Source organism: Prunus avium, chromosome 1 (assembly GCF_965620075.1).
Source record: "Prunus avium chromosome 1, drPruAviu1.hap1.1, whole genome shotgun sequence".
NCBI lineage: Eukaryota > Viridiplantae > Streptophyta > Magnoliopsida > Rosales > Rosaceae > Prunus > Prunus avium.
In genome coordinates this window covers 59,464,859-59,489,608 of record NC_142284.1, presented here as the reverse complement: position 1 = coordinate 59,489,608, position 24,750 = coordinate 59,464,859, and the positions used below count along the sequence as shown (strand labels likewise).

Genomic DNA, 24,750 nt, shown 5'->3' with positions numbered 1-24,750 from the left:
AGCCCTTGAAGTTGCTGGTCATGCTGACCTCAGCATGTGCTGGTTGGATGCTTGGTCATGGTGAGCTAGGTATGAGCTATCATTTCTGGTTGGAAGCTTGGTCATGGTGACATGAAGATGAGCTAGGGCTGCTGGTGGGATCTATTGGTGAAGTGCATCACCCAATTTAGATTTTCTAATACAAGTGCATCAACCATTTCAGATTTTATAAAACAAGTGTTGTATGCATTAGCCATACTTAATTCAGATTTTCAGCTTCCTTAGGCCTATATGTAGTGAGGTTTCCCAAGCTTGTAAACACACCCCAAGGGGGGGAGCTCTCAAACACTTCTCTAGAGCTCCCTTCCCTTCTCTCCCTCAAATTCTCTTAGTTTCTCTTTCTAGTTTTCAATTGTTGTAATGAAATCTTTTGTGTTGAAATTTTCCTTACGTTTTTCTTAGTTCCACTTTACTTTTCATTATGTAAATTCTTTCTTAAGTATTCAAGTTTAATTAGTTTCCAAGTTTCAATTATGGTTTTTGTTCTTATTCATTATGCTTATAAGTTAATATGCTAGTTTGAATGATTGATCACCATTTAGGCTTGCGTGTTAGCTATCTTGGTTTGAATTAAGAGTATACACCATGCTTTAATTCGAATTGAACTATGAATAGGAAGAGTATGTATGGACATTCGACAACAGGGATTAGATACATGCTTGGTTGTTTAAAATGTTCTTCTATGCTTAATGGGTTCCTAATGCTTAATTTTAGGTTAGACAACAAATGATCAAATTAGGGAATTAGGAACACAAGGTTATGACCACACACCATGGCTTAATCATACTTTAGCTAGAATCAATCCATTAATCTAAATTGAACTTGGGAACTTATTTGCTTGAGTTACTTATTTCTTTCTTCCTTGTTTTATGTTCTTTGTTTTTGTTTCTATTTTGTGTAGGGAAACTAAATTGGATCATTCAATCACCAATCCCTGTGGAATCGACCTCGCACTTACATATGCTAAACTACCAACGGCTCGTGCACTTGCGAGTATCACAAGTTGAGGATGCAACTGAATCCATTTTGGTGCAGCTGTATCTACACAACAGAACTCTCTCAAGAAAAGCTGAGAAATTACTGGAAACATTCAGTAGATGGGTAAGCCAATGTGTTTCATTCATTTTCAATGGGTTTAGGCACTATTATTGAACATGCATTAGAAATAGGATTTCATAGGAATGAACAAGCAGTGTTATGATCCTATACTGGAACTTTACAGGATGTAGATATGCATTAGAACTAGGATTTCAGAGGAATCTAGCAGTGTTATTACTCTATACTGGAACTCAACAGTGGTGGACATGCATTAGAAATAGGATTTCATACCAAACAAGAAGTGTTATTACCCTATACTGGAACTCAACAGTAGTGGACATGCATTAGAAATAGGATTTCATACCAAACAAGAAGTGTTATTACCCTATACTGGAACTTTATTGAACAGTTCTTTCACTTTTATTAACATTTTTTCTAACTACAAATACTGTTACAGCTCTGCTTTTTGGCAAGGGGAAAGCATTTTGTTCAAAGATGACATACAAAGCTTATTAAAAGATACTGAAATTTTTGGACAAATCATAGATGCATATGGAGAGATACTTCATCATGACGAAAAGAAGGACCCTGAAAGACAACAGAATGCATACATCACATGCTATGCTTATGTAAGATAATAGCTATCTCATCACCTCTAGTGAATATCACAAATTATTCATCTTCCTATACTTTTCACATTCTTTCTAATGCTGAAACTATTAATCTTGCAGAGGTATCTCACAGGGAAAATGCACACAAGAGCGTTTGATGAATATTTTTTCAAAATCCTTGAATTAATAGGGAAAACTTCAAAGGTTTTCATACCAATAACGGATGACGGCCACCACACCCTCCTTGTCTTTGACACCATTTCATTGAAATGGACGCACTACAACTCTTTGAGGGGGGCAACGGAGCAGACAGTTGAATACTACAACAAAAAAGCAGTAATTTTGGTAAGACAGACTACTACTGTGAACTGTTAATACAAGGCATCAACAAAACAGTTAAACAAGAATCATTGAAGCTAACAACATACTTGCCTACAATGCAGGTAGACGCCTCAAATGTCTTCCTCAATAGTGTGAAGGAATGTGCTCCAAAAATTTTAGAAAAAAACAGCTTCACACTTCTTGAGTTCAAGAAGCCAATCTACAATGAAGAATTTACCGAAGATGTTGCAAAACATCTTCCAACTCTGAAGTTTACACCAGCAATTGCTCAAACACTACAGTATCTGATGAAACATGATCCCACCAAATTCGACTTTAACGAGGATAGGGAATGCGCCCAACAACCCGAAAATTCTTAAGTGTCACAATAACACGTTTCTCCCCCCGATTCAAATTAAACTATGATTCAATAAAGTTCCAGTATAGGGTAATAACACTGCTTGTTTGCTATCAAATCCTATATCTAATGCATATCTACCACTGTAAAGTTCCAGTATAGGGTATTAATACTGATTTTTTCCTCTGAAATCCTATTTCTGATGCATGTCTACCACTGTAAAGTTCCAGTATAGGGTATTAATACTGCTTGTTTCCTATGAAATACTATTTCTGATGTATGTCTACCACTGTACAGTTCCAGTATCTGGTAATAACACTGCTTGTTCATTCCTATGAAATCCTATTTTCTAATGCATATATGTGTGTGAATTTGCAGAAAAGATTGTGGTGTATTTGTCATGTACTACATGCAGCAGTTGTCGCAACGGAAAAAAATTGAAGGAAGCTTGAGTGCAGACCAAGTGTGGGAAATGAGAAAAGAAATTTTATTGAAGACAATGGCAAGTGAAAAAAGTTGGTATTTCACAGAAGGGAATAAATGATGAAAGCATGGATTTCATAGAATTTAGAACTGTCCAATATGTAGCTTCTAACTTCCAAATGTCAAATTGTTAATATGTAGCTTCTAAACAAAATCTTTTGCTGCTTCTTAACTTTGTAGTTACTGTGTAGTGAAATTCAAATGTAAAAAATTGTTACTCTGTAGCTTCTCATTTTCAAAATTCTTAACAGTGGGTTTCAAATGCGCATTAACAGTGACTTTCAAAATGCGCATTAACAGTGACTTTCAAAAAGCCCAGCCCAAGTTGACAAAAACGAGGTCAGAAACGAGCCAAAGCCCAAAAAAATCAAATAAGCCATCGTAAAAAACAAAAAAAAGGCCCAATCTAATTTGACAAAAAAAAAAAGCCCAAATAAACTAAAAGAAATCACAAAGTCTAAAAAAAAAAGCCCAGAAAACTTTTTAAAAAAAGCCCAATATCACCAAGCCCATTAAAAAAAAAACACACACACATTTAAACGCAAAAAAAACAGTTAAACGAAGAGAACAGGATAGATAACAGAGGCACGACCCCCAAATTGAATTGAAAAACCAACTCACCTCACTCCGATCTTCGCGACACCGATTCCAAAAGCAGCCCACAACTTCCATAACCACCAATCAACGAGAAACCCGGCGACATGTCTTCAAAAACGACACAGGAAAACCCTAAAACAGCAAAAAGCACTCCAGATGCAAAAAGCAAAGAAGACAATCCCAAATCAAACAAAGAAGCTTCAGAAATGACTGACAAAGAATCAGTATCAAACTCCCAGGTATTACAAAATCTCTAACTTCAAAGTCCAATAGCAATGTTTTGACTTGTTTTGAAAAGAAGCATGTTTCGACTGCAAATGTATATGTTTCACAACTGTTAATACTATGCCATAGAACTTGAACTGTTAATACTATGTAATAGAACTTCAAAATATATAGAATGCTTTGTTAATCAAAATATGCGACCGCTATGCATCTTGATTAATACCATGTCATAGACCAAAATATATAACATGCACTAGAAATGCATATGAAAAAAATTGTAGTGCACTAGAAAGAGAAGCATGAGGTTCAAATGCATAGAAGTAAACAGTTAATACCATGTAATAGAAGTATTAATTCTCATTTGTCATCTTTCTTTTGTCTAGTTAAAGTAACCTATTTGCTTCACTTAGCAGGTGGTCACATGGAAAAAGGTAACCGGGTTGAAATACAAAAGAAAAGCATACAAAAGGATCCCAAGCCAGCAAAAGGTCAAAATAGCATCAACAAACACACAAGGCACACCACCAACAACAGCAAAAGCCAAACTGTCAACACCTGAAGCCGATCCACCTAAACCAAAAACCAAAGCTAAACAAACACCAAAACCATCCATACCCAAACCCACAAACACACTGAAACCGAAGAAAACAACGAAGACGAAAAGAACACCATCCCAAACACAAAAACCTAAACCGAGCAGACGCAATAACCCAAATTATGTGCAGATCAAGAGCAACATGCTCACATTTGACAACACAATTCAAACGGTAAAAGACAAGCTTGAAGCAAGAAAGGATGTCCTCAAGATCCTAACAAAAACGCCATTTTGGAACATCATCAAGGCTTACATGGCAGGACAGTTCACCAAGACAGAGTGCCAGAAGTCTAATTATCAAATAGTTAGACTGATCAGACTCTACAACCCTGCAACCAAAAAATTCAAATTCAGTGAAGGCAACGAGTATGAAATTACAAGCAACGATGTGTCTGACATCTTTGGATTGCCAAACAAAGGAAACAAGTTGCCAAGCACAACAACTTCCACAAGAACAAATTTGGACTTTGAAAAGAAATACTTCAAGAATTCAAAAAAAATCACAAAAACTGAAGTTGATAGGTGTCTGAACACAGCAATAGCAGATGACAAAAACAAGAATGCAATGAATGTTGTGAGGTTGTTAATCCTAGAGCTCTTCATCACAAATCTCTTTTGCAACTCTGGGGCGACAATGGCTTGGACCTTTTTGACAATGATCGACACCTTAAAAGCAATGAACAACTACAACTGGGCACAAGGAGTCTTAGATTACATGCATTTTGGACTGGACCAAGCCATGAAAAATAAAAAAGACAAGACAAATCAACCAAGTGTGAGTGGTTGCCTTGTGCTAATCCTGGTAAGAAACTACATCCATTTGTTAATCCTATTATATTATTTGTTAATCCTATCTAATGCACGTCTACCACCACTGTAAAGTTCCAGTATAGGGTAATAACACTGCTTGTTTGCTATGAAATCCTACATCTAATGCACGTCTACCACCACTGTAAAGTTCCAGTATAGGGTAATAACACTGCTTGTTTGCTATGAAATCCAACATCTAATGCACGTCTACCTCTGTTACGTTCCAGTATAGGGTAATAACACTTCTTGTTTGCTATGAAATCCTATATCTAATGCACATCTACCACTGTAAAGTTCCAGTATAGGGTATTAATACTGTTATTGGCTGTGTGCAGTATTGGCTGTGTGAAAGAACTAACCTGATCAGTCCAATTCCTGGAAGAGAAGATCACAAACCAGCGGCTGTCAAATGGAGCCTTCCGGAGCTCAATATCAAGCTGAATACTGCAAAATATGAAAACATTAAGGTATTTTCTTACTTCCATAAACATATATAATGTCAGTACACCATAATTACTACTGACTCCAATCATTAAACAGATAAAAGCTGCTGGCAATGAAAAAAAAGAAGAAGCAACAAAGACTGATCATGCAGACCATGAAGAACAAGAAGAAAATGAAGAGGATGATGACTTTGTTATCACACTTAAAGATTGGGTAAGATAACCTACAATGATCAAACATTGTACAAACACATATAAATGTATATAAATGTGCTAATCCTCTTTTTTCTCCTCTCTAATATTTGTGACAGTTAAAGAGTCAAACACAAAAAGGAAAAAAGCAGACTGTTATTACCCAGAAACAGAACTTCAGCTTCCATGAAAATGTGGACCAAAGTGTAACCCAGACAAAAACTCCACAGGAGGAGCAAAAGGTAAAATTTCTCCACAATTTAAAAACAAATGTAAATCATTTAAATATCCAAATGCAACCAGAAACCAAAAACAAAATTATCAGTTTTAGTTGCGAACGTTCTATTATTAACCTAAGCAGAAAAAAAACTCTTGTGCTTCAGGAGGAAAATGAAGACAATGCACAATCATTGGGATGCAAAGCAGATGATGAAATTGAAGAACAAGCAGTTGACCTTAGTGCAGACACAATGATGGAGGAGACGACTGTTAATGTCCGGCAACAGGATCCAGAACTTGACAGCCAGGAAGACAACTTCGACAACATTTTTGAGGACATGGTGGGTTCAATCCCAGAGTACTACAAGCATGAAATAGTCCCTCCCCATGAGAAAATCCAAGAGTTGAAGGAAGCAGTCGACTATTGGATTGAGAAGGCAGATACTCGAAAGGATATGATGCAGACTGCTATAGAATCCTGCATCAAGAAAAATACATTCATTCATCAAATATGGGCTGAAAAAGAAGATTTGGAACAACAAATCGAAATACTGAAAAAGCAGCTTGACCAAGAGGAAAAAGAAAGTAGAAAATTACAAGGGGAACTTCATGCACTTAAATCAAACAGGAGACAGCTACAGGAACAACATGAAATACTTGAAGAGGAAAAGTTGTCCTGCATTGAGAGCATGAAAGAAAAAGACACTGTTATTGCCTCTCTGAAACATATGATGGGGGAAAATCTCAAACAAGGGGAACAAGGAGAAATTCCAATTAAAGAACAAGCTGATAAGGAGAAAAAAGATGAGAGAATAGCAGAAGAACGAGACGACAACAGAGCAGTTGAAGGTGAAACCAGCAGAGAAAAGATTGAGCAGAAAATTGAGAAACCAGCAGAGAACCTTGAAAGAACAGATGGAAAAGACAATCAGAAAGATGATAACACAATGGAAGAGGAGAAGGAAGAAAGTGAATTGGAGATGCAAGAATCTCCTAATGATGAAGATGAGAATGCTGATGAGAAAACTCCTGAAAAATCAGTTATCATGCAAGCGAAAGAAGTAGGAAAACGGCAGTTACGTTCTAGCATCAAAATAATCAAAGATAGAAAAGACAGAAAGCCTGCAAAAAAAGAAGATTACACATACCCCGAAGCACATAAGAAAGCCCGAAAAAGAGCAAGCCAAAGCGAAGATGAAGCAGCCAACAAAAATAAGGACAAAGATGGATACCTTCAGTTGCACATGTATGGGGTCTTCAACAGGCTGGATGAAATATCAAAGAAGAAGTTGGAAAATTACTGGAAAACTGCATCTGATTCTGATGAGTAAGCCAATCTGTCATAGAATTACACTGTTAATACTATGTAGTAGAACTATCTAGAATTACACTGTTAATACTATGTCATAGAACTGTCTTGTTATTAAACTGTTATGAGATTTTCATTTGCTGAATTATTATTTGAACAACATTATTGTTGCAGGGACGCTTTTTACCTAAACAATAGGACAATATTGTACAAACATAACATTGAAAAGCTGATTGGAGATTATCCAATTTCTGCACTAATCATCGATGCTTATGGAGAGGCCCTTAATGATGATGCGAAGCAGAACACTCAGAAACAAAAAAATGCTTACTTGTCCGCCAATAACTATGTAAGATCACATCTAATACATCAAAATTATATTATCAAACATGCTCACTAATTACCAACATATGACTTTTGCAGATGTTTTTGCGAGGTGCTTCATACAAGCTGACATATGATGCTTTCTATATGCCACTCCTAGAAAATATTGGAAGAGTTGATAGAGTGTTCATACCAATTACAGATGAGAACCACCATACGCTGCTTGTCTTTGACACCGGTGCAGCAATGTGGACACACTTCAACTCATTCAGGCCATCAGAAAAAACTGTTGAATATTATCACAAGAAGGCAATTGTTTTGGTAAGTAAGATGGGTGATTAACACTGTTAATACATAGGACACTAAATTTAAAGGAAACTAAGTACATACTTGACTATGATGCAGGTTGAGATAGCAAATATATTCCTCTGTCTTCTTAAGGAATGTGCTGCAACATCACTGAAGACAAAACTCATCTCGATTCCTGATTTTGATGCCAAGAAGCCGAGAGGGCTGAATGAAGCTTCAGCTAAAATGATTGCAAAAATACTTGCCAGCATCAAACTTACACCAGAATATGCTCGGACATTGAAGTATCTGATTCGTCAAAAGACTACTAACTTCAAGCTGACTGAGAACAGAGAATGTCCCCAACAAGCAAACAATTCGTAAGTTAAGCAATAACAGTGAAACTTAAATCCTCTTCAACTAAAAAAAGGCTGAACTAACTCCTGCATGTGTATCTCTATTATGCAGCAATGATTGTGGCGTCTTTGTCATGCACTTCATGAAGCAGCTTTCCAAAGACCAACCAATAGAATCATATTTCAACAAAGAAAAGGTTTGGGAAATGAGAAAATAAGTCCTCATGAAGATTATGAGCATTGAAAGAAGTTGGATTTCCATCAAAGAGAGAGAAGAGACAAATGCAAAAGAATGAAGTTGTAATAAAATATTTTGCCTAAATTCTTGCTTATATTGTAGTTTTGTAGGACTTGTGCTGGTTTAGAACACTAAAGTAAGGTGATTTTAAAATTCAAATTATGTACTTATTCAAAAACCAGTTTATTTACGTGAATTAACAGTGTATGTAACTTGAAATAATGGTCTCCATAACACTAAAACAACTAAAAAGTTGAACTCCAACAAATAACAATACACTCTAAGTACAATGTTAGTATTATATGATGGAAATAGATTGTTAATACCATGTCATAGAAGTATCTTGTTATTACTATGTCATTGAACTATCTTGTAATTTCAAGAATGATGTAAACAGCGCGCATTAAACAATGTTTGTTGATTTATAGATAATTCAAACAGCAGTAATGCTAAATTCATATCAAACTTCCAAACCAAAATTTGCAAAATACCAAAAATGGTAAATATTATGTATTAATACCAAAAGTCAAAGAGTATTCATAAGCAGTAACTGCTATTTCACCATATTAACAACTTGCATATCAATTTCTATTCCTTTCAACTATGATTGTCATTAATCAATCGTATAGCACTTTAACTAGTTAAAAACTAACTACACTCAGTCAACTCTTTATACTCCAGAACCTTTACTTCAAATAGGGGCCTTGCAAGTCCTCCTATTGTGACGATCAAAAGCACCGCATCTCTTGCACTTCACTTGCCGTTTAGTTTCACTGCTTGACTTGAAGCGCTTTGTTGGAGGTCGTCCCGGAGGCTTTCTTGTATGAGGAGGCAGAAGAACAACATCTCCAGGAGGAGGCTTCTCAATATCAGGTATGGGAAATATAGGGGTTCCATAAGTAGCCCTATAAAAGTCTGCCTTGTAATACTCATCAACAAAGTCGTACAAACACAACCCGGAATGATGGATAACTTGAATTGCATGCTGACATGGAAACCCAAGCAATTGCCACTGATAACAGGAGCAAAACCTCTCGTCCAAATTGACCATAACACTCAAATCAGCATGAACTTCAAATACAGATTCACTCGCGCGACATATCCTCCAATGACGACCCTTTGAAGCTAAATTCTTCAACTCATCCTCAATAACCGGACACAAAACACTACACCATTTCTCGGATGCAAGCTTCCTCCTAGAAATCATCTCCATCATTTTGATCCTAATAGTGTCAATCAGCTCATAAATTGGAAGCCTACGCACCTCCTTAATCCATGAATTAAACGACTCGGACAAGGCATTACTAACCTCCCCATACCTCTTTCCCGAAAAAAATGCATTAGCAAAATTTTGGACAGGAAGATCAGCCAAAAACTTATCAATTATTGTTGCACCGCCATCATCTCTTAATTTTTTCAACCTCTCCTGATATTCCTCAACAGTCGGTGCATACAACAACTTACAAAAAAGCCATAAAATATGATCCTTGAAAGAGGAACCAACAGAATGCGGATACTTCTTTTTCAAGTTGTCTTTCAAATGATATAGACAAAAACCATGGGGAGAAGAAGGAAAAACAGTCCTAACAGCATCGATAATAGCACCATGCCTATCAGAAATGAATGTAAGTTGCCTACCTTCATCCACCAAGACTTCAGATATCCTTTGCAGAAACCACCTCCAATTGTCCACAGTTTCACCAGATACAATCGCAAAGGCAAAAGGGAATACCTTTACAAGAAACAGAGAACTGTATTAGTTAGTTTGAACTATAACAGTGTTACCACATGAAGCAGAGTAAAACTACAATGCATAAAAATACTCAGATGCAGGGTATGAACAGTATAGCAACTACAGCATTTACATTTGCATAACTACACTGTTCATACCACTCAATGGAAGTCAACACCTACAGCATTTACATTTGCATAACTACACTGTTCATACCACTCAATGGAAATCAACAGTATAGCAACTACAGCATTTACATTACATACCTTTATTTCCATTCTTTGCAGTAGCTCCTAGAAGAGTACCCTTGTACTTGTTTGTGACGAAAGTACCATCAATGAACAGCATAGGCCTACACCATCGAAAACCATCAATGAAGGCCTTGAAACATATAAAGATCCGCTGGAAACGAGAACCATCCTCGCCATAGTCAAGCACACAATGAGATCCGACATTGCTGGCCTTCAAAACATCCACATACCAAGGCAGGTGAGCATAAGACAACTCCTCATCACCATGTAAATCCTTAGTAGCCGACTCCTTCCCATACCACGCAACATGATAAGGGATATCCAATCCATAATTTTCCTTCAAATCAGTAATCAGCTCAATTGGCCTTACCAAAGGATTGCTACGAACTTTATCCTTGACAATTGAAGACACCAAACGCGACCCCATTGCCTTATTTCTCTTCTCTCGGATCAAACCAGTGCAACTGTGTACGTTATTTAAATTCTTAATATAAAAGAATCCATTTACATTAGAATTATGTAACGCGATCTGATTCCTTCTTAGCACACACAGCAGTAACGCGACGAGGCTCATTTTTCAAATACTTCATCTTAAAACCATTCTCAATCGCATACTTAGCCAACTTATCGCGGAATTCAGAAACTCCTCCCTCAAACTTCTGACCCTCATGAGTAATATAACCCTCCCAATCAGTAGACAAATACTTACGACCTCCACAACTACCATATTTGCCTAAATAATCATTTCCAAACTCACTGCTAGTACTATCAAAATCTATACTCAAACAAGAAGAAGAAGCTGCACTGGAATCAACAATACTACCAGCCACACTTGAATCTTTACATGTATCCTCATCTTGTGCAAAATTGTCATTATAAGGAACAACCTCCAACAAAAAAGGAGAGGCAATTATGTTCGTATTAACTGTTTGAACATAATTCACTACTACAGCCTTATCCCTAACAGAAATATGAATTAATTGATCCTTCATCAGTCCACATACCATAAACATGACTTTCAAATCATCATCCGATTCCAACAAACAATTGGAGCAATCTGTAAAGGAGTACCTCAACTCAAAATGACCTAACTTAAGCTTAAACCTACTACACAACTCGTTGGACAACCAATCAAAAGTATTAGTTGAAGATAAAATAACCATTAAAGTTCCAGCACCATAGGTGCACTTTGCCACTCTCGAATCATCCATATCTCTACAAACAAAACAACAAACAAAACAAAAATGACTACTAGTAATAACAGTGTTATTACCCTATACTGGAACTTTACAGTGGTGGTAGACGTGCATTAGATGTAGGATTTCATAGCAAACAAGCAGTGTTATTACCCTATACTGGAACGTAACAGAGGTAGACGTGCATTAGATGTAGGATTTCATAGCAAACAAGCAGTGTTATTACCCTATACTAGAACTTTACAGTGGTGGTAGACGTGCATTAGATGTAGGATTTCATAGCAAACAAGCAGTGTTATTACCCTATACTGGAACTTTACAGTGGTGGTAGACGTGCATTAGAAATAGGATTTCATAGCAAACAAGAAGTGTTATTACCCTATACTGGAACTTTACAGTGGTGGTAGACGTGCATTAGATGTAGGATTTCATAGCAAACAAGAAGTGTTATTACCCTATACTGGAACTTTACAGTGGTGGTAGACGTGCATTAGAAATAGGATTTCATAGCAAACAAGAAGTGTTATTACCCTATACTAGAACTTTATTGAACAGTTCTTTCCCTTTTATTAACATTGTTCCTAACTACAAATACTGTTACAGCACTGAAAAAGCAAGAATATACTCAGATTCAACTGAAAAAGCATACCTCAATTAATATGAAAACCAAATCGAATATCACAAATTTCTAACCGCAGCTCAAACCAAAACTCGAGCAAATCCACAACCAAACAGAATCTGAAATCAATCCAAATTATAAACAAAAAGAAATTAAAATCACAATTTAAAACTCAAACGAATATCTAAGTACAAATTAGAAGGAAATCAGAAAATCCAATAGCTTACCTCCAAATCAGCAATAACAAAAAAAAACGGATAAAATCAAGAAGAATTGGATCTGCATGTCAAATTTAAACTCCAAGACTGCAAAAATTAAAAACGAAAACATAATCAGCAACTTAATTAATCAAACATGAAATCACCAAAAATCATACTACAATATAATCGAATACCTCAAAAATCGAATATGAATTCACAAGAGAAAATCAATTACCTCAAAATCGAAGATCGTAGATCGCACCAAGCTCCAATCGAATCTCATGCAGCACAATGTCGCTCCAAAAACCACCAATTCAACAAAGAATGAAGCAATAGAACTCAGCTCAGAAGAATCGAAAAAGAAAGGAGATCTGGAACCAGATTATACAGAGCTTCGTTCGAAAAGGTGAACGAAGATCGCTTCGTTCGAACGACGCTCGTTTGGAATATTCGATCTGCTGGAACAAAAATCACGAGGCTGCCAAACAGTTTTCAGTCAGCAACGTAAATTTGAAGACATTCCTATCCTACCTGGCGAATTTTGGGCTTGTTTCTCAAAATTCAAACCAAAAGGTCAAAACTGTAATCCAACATATACACAGAATCCAAAAATCGACAGCTGTCGATTTTTGGGTGTATTTTGGGTGTGTTTATATACCCTAAATAGTTTAGGGTATATTTATAGTTTTATGTGTAGTATAGGGTATTTCACTAAATTTCTATAAATTATAAGCCAAAACCTGAAATGTTATGGAGTTGTGGCAAACAATTTGATATACCAAGCGAAATAAAAAGCAAATACCAGACTCTCACCCTTTATCAATAATTGATATCCTAAGTAGGAAAATTAGTAGGGAGTTTCACTAAAATACCCAAAATGGGGGCTGAAATTATAAAAATACCCAACACCCAAAATACTTTATAAACATACCCAAAACCCATCATTACACACACTCAAAACCCATTTATAAACACATCCAAAAAATATACAATTGTTGATTGTGGGGTTGATTTTGGGTATGTGTCTATGTTTAAATAGTATTTGGGTATTTTTATAAATACATGTCTAAAATTGGGTATTTTTATAAATATCTAAAATTGGTATCTCAACCATCGACTTTACTCTCTTTGGGTACTCTGCAGTGGTAGATAAAACCAAAGAAAAAAAAAACCATTAACATAACCAATCATTCTAAAATGTCAGAGAAATAAAAGAGAACGATGAAACTTTACCTACTATATATGTGCATGGCATTGATGTTGACTATCAACATATAAATTGGTTTGGGTGGTGGGATACACGCAACATCTAATTTGGTTGAAGCATGCCACATATTTAAAGCGAGTATCCAACAGCAGTTTTGGCTTTTATCTACCACTGCAGAGTACAGTAAATGAGAGCAAATTGATCATGCCAATGCTTTTATTTTAGGGAAATATCGCTCTATACCACCAATTTTATAATTTTAATTAAAAATACCACCGCTTCCCAATTTTTTTACAACTATCACCTATAAATACATATTTATTGTCCACTGATTGCCCACATATCACTTTTTCAAAAATTTTGTTCTCTCTCAGCTCTCTTGGCTCCGTCTCTCTCTGTCGCTCCTCTGTCTTTGCTCAGCTCTCACTCTCTCTTCGGTCTTTCTCAGTCTCTCTTGCGCAGCTCTCTCTCTCTCTCTCTCTCTCTCTCTCTCTCTCTCGCCAATCTCATTTTTACTTATACTTCTCACTCTACCTTCCACCTGGGAAAGCTAATCGGACTTCCCAGGTCCCTCTGTAAATCACAAAACCCCTGCGCTTCATCTGCAATTCCACAAGAAGGTACCATTCTTTCTTGCAATTCCTCAAATTTCAATTGCTGTAAACCCTAGATCTCTTTAAGCTCCTTGTCTTTCTTATTTATGCTGCCAACTTAATGCTATATTTTACTTCAATTATAAATGGTGACTAATTGTTTATTTCTGGGGCAAAATGTGAGATAAAACCATAGTTTTTGCAACTTTTTTTTTAAAATTCTTTGTTAAATAAATTAAGCATGTCATATAGCTTGGAATAATCAGAATTTTATCAGTGATAAATAATGAAATGTAATTTCTCTTATGCGTTTTGTTCACACATGAAGAAGGTGGAAATTTATGTTTGTAGGTCGAGTTGGACAAGATGGAGAATATGCATAGGAGCTTGTGAGGGAGTTTCTTGTCTTTAGAGGATTCACTAACACTTTGCAAGCTTTTGATTCCGAATTATCTACGGATATCGGTAAAGGGTTTCAAGTGGATAAGATAATGGATTTGATCTTCTCGGTGTATGTACCTAAGTTTCAGGCAGAAAAGTTAGTTGGCCTGTTCAGTTTTTTCAAGCAGTGTCTCTCTTCATCATCCGAGACCGTACTTTTGAATACTCTTTCTAAATTGGAGGTGTCTATTCTACGCTACTATGTTGTTAGTGCCATCCAGTCAGGAAGGAGGGACAAAGTTTTAGAGTTTTTTGGAATGAATGGGAATGATTTGTTGCAAAGGGGCCAGGACTGGGCTGCATGGTTTGGTGGGTTTGTCATTTCATCTTTCTAATTTGGTATAGTGAACTACTTTCTCCTTCATTTACACTTTTTATTGGTATGAGGCCTTGCGTTTATCTGTGAGGAACTTCTTTAGTGAGATCTTCAATGGTACTCATATCCTTCGGAATTAGTTTATATATATATATATAAACTTATCTTTGTTTAGATGAACCTTACTCTATTTTATTGTGAATTTATATATTTCAAGTGGAAGCAACTAACCTCCTCTACTGTTGGCTGGTTTTTCGTTGGTTATTCCCCTTTTATGGTACAATATGACTAAGATTTGAAAAAGAAATGCCCTTAACTTAGCCACGCATGCCAGCCCTTTTGAAAATCAATTCGGAGAAGACTACTGTCAACCGTCTAAAAAAACACATCAAGCAACTTAATCTCAAGTTGTCATAACTTCAGGCTTTGTTGGAGGAAAAAGATGGTCAGTTATGGCAGTTAAGAAGGTAAATTTTTTTAATTGTTTGAGCCCTTCAGAGTCGAGACTATCATGTTTAATGAATTGTATATAATTGGTGCAAGGGTTCATCGGTAGTGATCCTATGATTTTTTTTTTCCTTCGTAATTCTTTTATTTTTGTGAAACTCAGTAATGCTTCATCATTAGTGGATGCAAGCACTGAAGAAACCAAGAGTTGATCAAGTGTGGTGTATGAGGAAAATCGTCTTATATCTAAAGATACTCTGGAAACATGCCCTCCTGCTACTTTTCAAATAGGGGAAGCAGAGGTGAATCAAGATTGGATTGTGGCTGGACCTGCTGGAATTCGACCAGAAATTAACATATCCAAATCTGATCCTAACTTAAGTTCTCAATCAAGCCTTCGTGCAGGAGATGGTGGAACTGCTGATACTATTCAGCTGTTCCAGGATGGCCCGTATAATGGTATATAACAGCTATATCTGACTTCTTTTCCTTGGTGTATTGGGGACAGTGCGGTAACTATTTCTCAGATTATCTGTTGATAACTGTTGAATGTCATGTGGCAGAAAATGGCAGGGAAAGCCATGTAGAAGACTTCCCTGAAGTTAAAGTGGACTTTCAGGTAAGTTGCGTCTAAAGCTTGATTAGTTCTTGTTGATGTTACAAACTCATATTTCTGTTCTTTGAGCTTCTGCATATTGTAGTTCCCCTTTTTTTTTCTGATTTTTTCTTTAGCTTCACTAGTTTACATTTAATTGGGGACTCCGTAACTTTTGAATCATCATGGTTTGTAGGAGACATTTTTGGGCCACACAAGTCCAATCACTCGCTGCCGCTTTTCTGCATCTGGAAACAATATAGCCAGCGCATCTGAAGATGGCACAGTAAGGTATTATTTCATGGTTATAACCTTGGCTGTCAAGTCTACTTAATCCCATTGCCTTCTATTTTGTATCACGTGTCAGCTGCCTAGGTGACCTATTGGATGTGGCCCCTCACATATTCACAGATCTGTCCACACCTAGGTGTCGCATTACGTGGGTTGCCTATGTTATTATGTGTGATGTGTTCATTGTTCAACTCCTTGACTATTGGCTGATTTCTCAACTCCTTGACTGTTTGCTGGTTCCAGATTTATAATCTGTATTTCTTCATACATATTTAAATAGGATATGGACATATGACTCATCAACTCCGGCATCTAGAAATGCAACCATTTATTGCGGAGCCAAAATTATGTCACTTGACTGGGAATGTAAATCTGACCGATTGGTATGCAGATTGGATTTTCATAATGAACTCAAATATTTCTTGGCCTTGAAATCATACTCTGATTATTTGAGATTGGATATATCTATTTTTAAGTGTTTTTTTTTCTTTTGACAAAAGCTTCTCATAGCCACTGCTGATGGAGGCATTAAAGCATGGAATGTCGATGCAAAGAGAGTTTGTCTGCGATCTTAATACGAGTGAAGCATTTCCAAGGTTCTTCCTAATATTACTGGTACTATTGTGTACTCATTGGTGCTGCTATTTACCTTTGTTTTCCCTGCTACAGTGTCTTGGATATAAAATGCAGCCCTGTAGAGCCAATATTTGTTTCTGCAGCAGCATCCAAGGGGTATGTTCTTTCTGTAATCTTATCATTTTGTTCGTATGCCAGACTCTGTGTTTGACCAAAATGTTGCCCCTATTGTAACAATCCTATTCAACTGAAGTGTGGTATGAGCACCATGCTGTGAAATGATTATAATTGGATCATGAAAAGATTCATCTTATAACTTAAGTACATGCATCTATGTCCTTGTATGTGTGTGTTGGGGTATTTAATTTGGATACATGTCAGAATTAGGAGTTTATTGTCTTTGTAGGCATGGATCAAGTCACCTTGATAGTCTCGGGTTCGCTTCATTAACTGTGTGGAACATGAAGACATGGAAGGCTATGGTATGTGCTATAGCCACTTATGTTTTAATGCCTTCTTCTTTTTGTGAGAAGAAACTTGTATTTTTATGCCTTAAATAGCCTTTTGGGTTTCATGAAGACAGTTCTTCCTCTTGGTAAAGATCCACCTGCAATTACATCCCTTAATTTCAATCACAACGGAAAGATTTTAGCAGCCGCTGCAACTGATGGAATGATTCACATGTTTGGTATCTTCACATATATTTTAGGAAGATCATTATACCTTCATCTCAGTCATCTCAATCTGCACTGTTTCCTCATGCAGAAAAAGATAAAATCGTCTTTAGCAAAATTGTAAGTTTTCTAATTTTGGAAGAGAGTATCAATTTTGGAGAATGGTTTTTATTTTGGTTAATTTCACGAAGTGGTTGGAGCTCAAACCACCTGCCACCAACATGTTAAGGTGCTGAGATAGAGTTAGGCCTAATCTATGAAGGACAATTATGTTGGTGATTTATCTGAGTTTTCTGGTGTTCATAATGTACTCAAGTGTCACTGGTTATGCCTATGTATCTCTGACTCTGTTTTTTCCCTCAGGATGGATTAGCTCTTGGAGAGTTGCAAAAGGAAATTAATTTCCTAAGAAGCCTTTGGCCAGTAACTAATCCACCTTCAAGTCAAGAACATCTTTTACATCCTCAACTTTTACAGAAGCCTCTCCGCCCCTTCCTTGCTCGAGGGTATTTTGACGATGTAGGAGTGTAAAATGTGATTCCATTAAGGACGTCGTGTCCTTTTTGTAATATGTTGTAGATTATGAATATATAGTGGGAATGTGGAATGAAATTATTGTGGGAATGTGGAGTTTTTGTATTGCCATTGTATTGCTCCCCTATTGCATTTGTATTGTCATCGTATTGCCATTGTAGTGTCGTGGTATTGCCTGCTTATTGCACTTATATTTGTTTCTTATCACTTGTTTTTTCAAGTTTGTCTTGTGAAGGAACTTGATTCTATTAGGAAAATGCTTGATTGTATTAGTTTATTTTGTAAAGGAAAATGTCAGATTATTATTCATTATCATATAAATAAGGTACAACAAGCACCGTATATTTATCTCTTCAATATGATTGATTCGTGTTCAGCTATTGGTGTAAGAATGCGATTCCATTAAGGTGTAAGAATGTGATTCCATTATTTCTTTTTTATTGATTATTTATTATTGTAAGAATGTGATTCCATTAAGGATGTCACGTCCTTTTTTATAAATCAAACTCATAGTTGCTTTCCCTTCAACAAATTATATTAATTAAGAAAAACAACCAAAAAGCAATAAACAAAAGCAATACGAAAAGTAATGGCACGTGGATTATGAAATGGTAACAGACATGCAATACAAAAGCAATACGATAGCAATAAACAAGCAATAAAGTGGCAATAGACAAGCAATAAAAAAGCAATACAAATACAATAAACAAGTTGGGCGTGGCTTTTCTTTTTCTTGTGCAATTCGAAAAGAAAAGGGGAAAGAAACAGAAATTGTCAAGACAAAACTGCAGAAAGAAACAGAAAGTTATTATATCAGACATTTCCCCTTACATTTTTCCTGCCAATGATATACATACCCTATGAAATTGGAGACATTGTTGACACTGAAAGTAGCTGAAGCATGCATCATTTTGCAAACACAATGATGAGATTGAGATATGATGCACATTTCACATTTTCCACCTTATTATAATGGAATTTTAAATTATAGATACAAAATTCTATACTGATAATGATAACCACCCCAAGCTAAGAACGGCTCGGCATAAATAAATACAACTTCAGTCAGACTATGACATTATATATATCCCTTGAAATACAATATACAAATTGTTGGCTCAAAGAAGAGTAACAAAATTTTGATTCCAAATCCAGCATTTCAGTACAATGCTGGAGGAAGTTGCAACAAATTGATGACTATAAGCATACGTCCATCTTGAAGATGAAATTCTTTCCACCATCTTGGAGGCCTGACATAATGCTCTTTGATAGTCACCCACCCTTCTCTAAAAAAAATTATTCTTTCCTCTGCAAGAAAAAAGAAAGAAAAACCAAGATCAAGATCAACTATCCTCCAAAATTATCGCTTAATTTTGAAGGAACAAAACTCTGTGTCCTTCACTTTGGCCAACACTTTACCCCTTACAGGCCGACCCGGTGTGAGCGGGGATTAGTCTGGGTTGTGATTAAGGCTTAAAGGTGCCACTCATAGTTGGGGCTCATCCAGGACCACCTCGTGGTTCAGACAAAAAAAAAAAACTATGTGTCATGGTTACTGCAGATGTATTCTTAGGGCCAACCGTCTCCCATTCATCTTTTTTTGTATCTATAATTTAAAATTCCATTATAATAAGGTGGAAAATGTGAAATGTGCAGCATATCTCAATCTCATCATTGTGTTTGCAAAATGATGCATGCCTCAGCTACTTTCAGTGTCAACAATGTCTAAGGGGAAATGCTGATATAATCACTTTCTGTTTCTTTCTGCAGTTTTGTCTTGACAATTTCTGTTTCTTTCCCCTTTTCTTTTTGGATTGCACAAGAAAAAGAAAAGCCGCGCCCAACTTGTTTATTGTATTTGTATTGTGTTTTTATTGCTTGTCTATTACCACTTTATTGCTTTTTTATTGCCACTTTATTGCTTTTGTATTGCATGTCTGTTACCACTTCATAATCTACGTGCCATTACTTTCGTATTGCTTTTGTTTATTGCTTTTTGGTTGGTTTTCTTAATTAATATAATTTGTTGCAGGGAAAGCAACTATGAGTTTGATTTATAAAAAGGACGTGACGTCCTTAATATAATCACATTCTTACAATAATAAATAATCAATAAAAAAGCAATAATAGAATCACATTCTTACACCAATAGCTTAACACAAATCAAGCATATTGAAGAGATACATATACGGTGCTTGTTGTACCTTATTTATATGATAATGAATAATGATATGACATTTTCCTTTACAAAATAAACTAATACAATCAAGCGTTTTCTTTTACAAAATATCCTTATAAGTTCCTTCACAAGACAGACTTGAAAAAACAGGTGATAAGAAACAAATATAAGTGCAATAACCAGACAATACCACGGCACTACAATGGCAATACGATGACAATACAAATGCAATAGGGGAGCAATACAATGGCAATACAAAAACTCCACATTCCCACTATATATTCATAATCTACAACATATTACAAAAAGGACACGACGTCCTTAATGGAATCACATTTTACACTCCTACATCTTCAAAATACCCTCGAGCAAGGAATGGGCGGAGAGGCTTCTGTAAAAGTTGAGGATGTAAAAGATGTTCTTGACTTGAAGGTGGATTAGTTACTGGCCAAAGGCTTCTTAGGAAATTATTTTTCTTTCGCAACTCTCCAAGAGCTAATCCAGCCTGAGGGAAAAAACAGAGTCAGATATATAGGCAAAAGTAAAAGTCAGATAATATAGAGGTCAGAAAATGTTAAAGTTTTCTTTTATAAATCCTTTTATTTTGCATGATTTTGGTATAAATTTATAATACAAAATAATTATTAAAACAATGAAACACCTAGGCGCCCGCCTAGGCCCCAATTCCCTGCATGCCGCCCACCTACTGCCTAGCGATTCTTCAAACATTTGAAATCCTTGACTGAAATTCTTGTTGTAAAATATGTAAACCAAACATGTTGATTTCAAATTTATAAATTTGAAATGCACATATTTATAATCCATGGATATCAAATTCAAATCTTAGTATCGAAACGGGCCCTAAACTTTCATCTTTTATTTTTATGCGAAGCATGAAGCAGATAGATAACGCCACACAACACGGACATGCCCAAACTTTCAAAGAATGGCTATGCTCTATAAAACAAACTGTTCAATGATTTGCACCTACATAAGAATACAAGACAGCCTGCTCAGATGAAAGCCAGAGTGAAACCTGTTCAAACAAACCCGGAGTGAACTTCATTCAACCTCAAGAACACCAAGAACAAAGAGATCAAATCAGAAACCTTTATGACATAGATGTGACTCGGACAGAGTTATCAGCTGATCCTGTTATGAATAGAGGCAAAGTTGGGTGCCAATCCACAGTAGTTATTGCTGCACTGTGTAGGAGAGTTCTCAACCCAATAGCATGACCCCGAACCTGAGCCAAATTTATGAAACAAAACTTTGTGTTAAAACAGAAGCATCACCTACATCTTACAAAGCATGGCTATCAGGGAAATCCAAGACCACCAAAATGTTCAGTTTGGTTTCCAAGTCAATAATCCAAGTGTGGCCCATCTTTGGATGGCTAGATTCAATATGCTTAGCAAGTTGACTCTAATTGAGTAGCACTGTACAATGTACATGACGAAGACACACAACACACACATATGAAGAAGAGAGAACAACCTGATATATGGGTGCTCTTACTGAACCAGAGGTTACCAACAGTCTCCTCCCATTAGCATCTAAAGCCATTTCATGTCTGAAATTTTTTGAGCTCTCAGGGTCACATACAGTATGGAAGAGAGTAATGTTATTTAATCAGGTGTATGCCCAAGTATTTTTGTTTGATAAGACTGCTGTGCAACCAATTTCTATATGCCAAAGAAGGTACCTGCTACAGTTTCTTGACCAAAGGATTTGACCTTGGTTTTGCAAGCTCCATTCAAGAACCTGACACCACAAAACCAGTTCTTTTAAGTAAATACTTTTAAGATAACAAAACTATAAGGCCATCTACAGTTCAAAAAATGATGGGGACAACATTTCAAAATGCATTAGTTAAACTTCATGGGAAAATGAACGTAAAGCACTTGCCTTTCCATCTACTCCCAAACTGAAAATACTTGTCTCATCAGGCCCAAAAAGAATGGAGCTTATAGCAGAGTCGTGTGCTGGCCACCCAGTTATTTGTAGACCGGCAGACATATCTTTGGCTTGTTAAGGTGTTCATATATCTATCCGCATGTACATCTGCAGGAAACCTCAGCTATAGAAAGGGGCAACCCATATATGATTCTACGAAGACATGGGCTTGACCATACAGTTAAATGCCCTTGTTGAGGGTGATTTAACCATCTTGGAAAAATAAATAACACTCGGGCAATGCAAAAGTGTCAAAAACAGGGGTTTTCTGCTCTTCTGAAAATCATTTACCACCTAATTTCCTACAATTTATACCAAGCCCTAAAATATATCTGAGGATACCAAACATGTGAATCATTCCATCAGTTGCAGCGGCTGCTAAAATCTTTCCATTGTGATTGAAACTAAAGGATGTAATTGCAGGTGGATCTTTACCAAGAGGAAGAACTGTCTTCATGAAACCCAAAAGGCTATTTAAGGCATAAAAATACAAGTTTCTTCTCACAAAAAGAAGAAGGCATTAAAACATAAGTGGCTATAGCACATACCATAGCCTTCCATGTCTTCATGTTCCACACAGTTAATGAAGCAAACCCGAGAATATCAAGGTGACTTGATCCATGCCTACAAAGACAATAAACTCCTAATTCTGACATGTATCCAAATTAAATACCCCAACACACACATACAAGGACATAGATGCATGTACTTAAGTTATAAGATGAATCTTTTCATGATCCAATTATAATCATTTCACAGCATGGTGCTCATACCACACTTCAGTTGAATAGGATTGTTACAATAGGGGCAACATTTTGGTCAAACACAGAGTCTGGCACATGAACAAAATGATAAGATTACAGAAAGAACATACCCCTTGGATGCTGCTGCAGAAACAAATATTGGCTCTACAGGGCTGCATTTTATATCCAAGACACTGTAGCAGGGAAAACAAAGGTAAATAGCAGCACCAAGGAGTACACAATAGTACCAGTAATATTAGGAAGAACCTTGGAAATGCTTCACTCGTATTAAGATCGCAGACAACTCTCTTTGCATCGACATTCCATGCTTTAATGCCTCCATCAGCAGTGGCTATGAGAAGCTTTTGTCAAAGAAAAAAAAAACACTTAAAAATAGATATATCCAATCTCAAATAATCAGAGTATGATTTCAAGGCCAAGCAATATTTGAGTTCATTATGAAAATCCAATCTGCACACCAATCGGTCAGATTTACATTCCCAGTCAAGTGACATAATTTTGGCTCCACAATAAATGCTTGCATTTCTAGATGCCGGAGTTGATGAGTCATATGTCCATATCCTATTTAAATATGTATGAAGAAATACAGATTGCAAAAACTATGGTTTTATCTCACATTTTGCCCCAGAAATAAACAATCAGTCACCATTTATAATTGAAGTAAAATATAGCATTAAGTTGGCAGCATAAATAAGAAAGACAAGGGGCTTAAAGAGATCTAGGGTTTACAGCAATTGAAATTTGAGGAATTGCAAGAAAGAATGGTACCTTCTTGTGGAATTGCAGATGAAGCGCAGGGGTTTTGTGATTTACAGAGGGACCTGGGAAGTCCGATTAGCTTTCCCAGGTGGAAGGTAGAGTGAGAAGTATAAGTAAAAATGAGATTGGCGCGACACAGAGAGAGAGAGAGAGAGAGAGAGAGAGAGAAAGAGAGAGAGAGCTACACGAGAGAGAGAGAGCTGCGCAAGAGAGACTGAGAAAGACCGAAGAGAGAGTGAGAGCTGAGCAAAGACAGAGGAGCGACAGAGAGAGTGAGAGCTGAGCGACAGAGAGAGACGGAGCCAAGAGAGCTGAGAGAGAACAAAATTTCTGAAAAAGTGATATGTGAGTAATCAGTGGACAATAAATATGTATTTATAGGTGATAGTTGTAAAAAAATTGGAAAGCGGTGGTATTTTTAGTTAAAATTATAAAATTGGTGGCATAGAGCGATATTTCCCTTTATTTTATGTAGGGTAACTTATAACCAATTATTAATTTACCTCTTGACTTTTTTTTAATGAAAAATTAAGGACTCGAATTAACTAATGTTCCCTCTTTACAAGACTTGTGTTTTTTTTCTTCTTTTTTCTCTGTCTTCTTTTAGGGGTCGTTTGGTACGGCGGACTGTCATGGACTGGACTAAATTCTGGGACTGTCTCGGATTAGCTCGGATTGGACTAACCTGAATTAAGTCCTGACCTACGTTTGGTGCTGCGTCGGACTAAGAAGCTGGATTGTAAAAATAGTGAAGACCTATGTTTGGTGCTGAGTCGGACTCTAATTTTTTTTTTAAATAATAATAAAAATTTAAAGATAATTAAATGTAATTTAAGATCTTAAAACTATGAACATACTTTATAGTTATCAAATTGATATGTACATTTCTTTTTCACAAAATTAATATATAATAATTGAGTATATGCAAACTCAAAGAATTCAATTAGTGTATCAATAACAAAGAATTCTTCATA

General features: G+C 36.3%; 2 protein-coding genes and 1 pseudogene across 9 annotated transcripts; 1 reads left to right on the top strand and 2 right to left on the bottom strand.

Moving 5' to 3' along the window:
* Positions 1 to 9,137: 9,137 nt before the first annotated feature.
* LOC148298103 (protein FAR1-RELATED SEQUENCE 4-like) lies at positions 9,138 to 10,856 on the bottom strand. The gene is made up of 3 exons (XM_088249743.1): positions 10,445 to 10,856; positions 10,289 to 10,298; positions 9,138 to 10,197 (listed from the first exon to the last, which is right to left on the bottom strand). Exons 1-3 carry the CDS (start codon positions 10,854 to 10,856, stop codon positions 9,138 to 9,140), a joined length of 1,482 nt encoding a protein of 493 aa, XP_088105869.1.
* Positions 10,857 to 14,001: 3,145 nt separating this feature from the next.
* Positions 14,002 to 18,283, top strand: LOC110750729 (uncharacterized; annotated as a pseudogene). Its single transcript, XR_015833001.1, has 11 exons — positions 14,002 to 14,271; positions 14,596 to 15,468; positions 15,612 to 15,907; positions 16,012 to 16,067; positions 16,240 to 16,334; positions 16,615 to 16,717; positions 16,835 to 16,930; positions 17,004 to 17,066; positions 17,317 to 17,392; positions 17,490 to 17,704; positions 17,948 to 18,283. The product of XR_015833001.1 is annotated as an uncharacterized LOC110750729 (transcript).
* Positions 18,284 to 20,451: 2,168 nt separating this feature from the next.
* Positions 20,452 to 24,117, bottom strand: LOC110750742 (uncharacterized). Of its 7 annotated transcripts, none has more exons than XM_088247304.1 (11): positions 23,786 to 24,117; positions 23,264 to 23,358; positions 23,128 to 23,190; positions 22,802 to 22,877; positions 22,596 to 22,704; positions 22,206 to 22,318; positions 22,003 to 22,061; positions 21,795 to 21,870; positions 21,407 to 21,543; positions 21,289 to 21,333; positions 20,452 to 20,802 (listed from the first exon to the last, which is right to left on the bottom strand). In XM_088247304.1, the coding sequence occupies exons 4-9, from the start codon at positions 22,820 to 22,822 to the stop codon at positions 21,409 to 21,411; spliced, it is 513 nt and encodes a 170-aa protein (XP_088103430.1). In that variant the 5' UTR covers positions 22,823 to 22,877; positions 23,128 to 23,190; positions 23,264 to 23,358; positions 23,786 to 24,117; the 3' UTR covers positions 20,452 to 20,802; positions 21,289 to 21,333; positions 21,407 to 21,408. The 7 variants fall into 7 exon arrangements, 3 of the variants coding, with proteins under 3 accessions (XP_088103430.1, XP_088103431.1, XP_088103432.1); XM_088247305.1 differs by having other exon boundaries at positions 21,289 to 21,306; XR_015833002.1 differs by lacking the exon at positions 21,289 to 21,333 and having other exon boundaries at positions 21,334 to 21,543.
* Positions 24,118 to 24,750: the final 633 nt, after the last annotated feature.

Bases quoted from the DNA above. Each gene is read 5' to 3' on its own strand.
- LOC110750742 (XM_088247304.1), bottom strand. From the start codon at position 22,822: ATGAAGACATGGAAGGCTATG. The intron at 22,319-22,595 runs GTATCCTCAGAT...AACAAGCCAAAG, and splicing joins TGGAATGATTCACATGTTTG to ATATGTCTGCCGGTCTACAA. The intron at 22,062-22,205 runs GCAAGTGCTTTA...TTGTGGTGTCAG, and splicing joins GTTTGGGAGTAGATGGAAAG to GTTCTTGAATGGAGCTTGCA.
- LOC148298103 (XM_088249743.1), bottom strand. From the start codon at position 10,856: ATGGGGTCGCGTTTGGTGTCTTCAATTGTCAAGGATAAAGTTCGTAGC.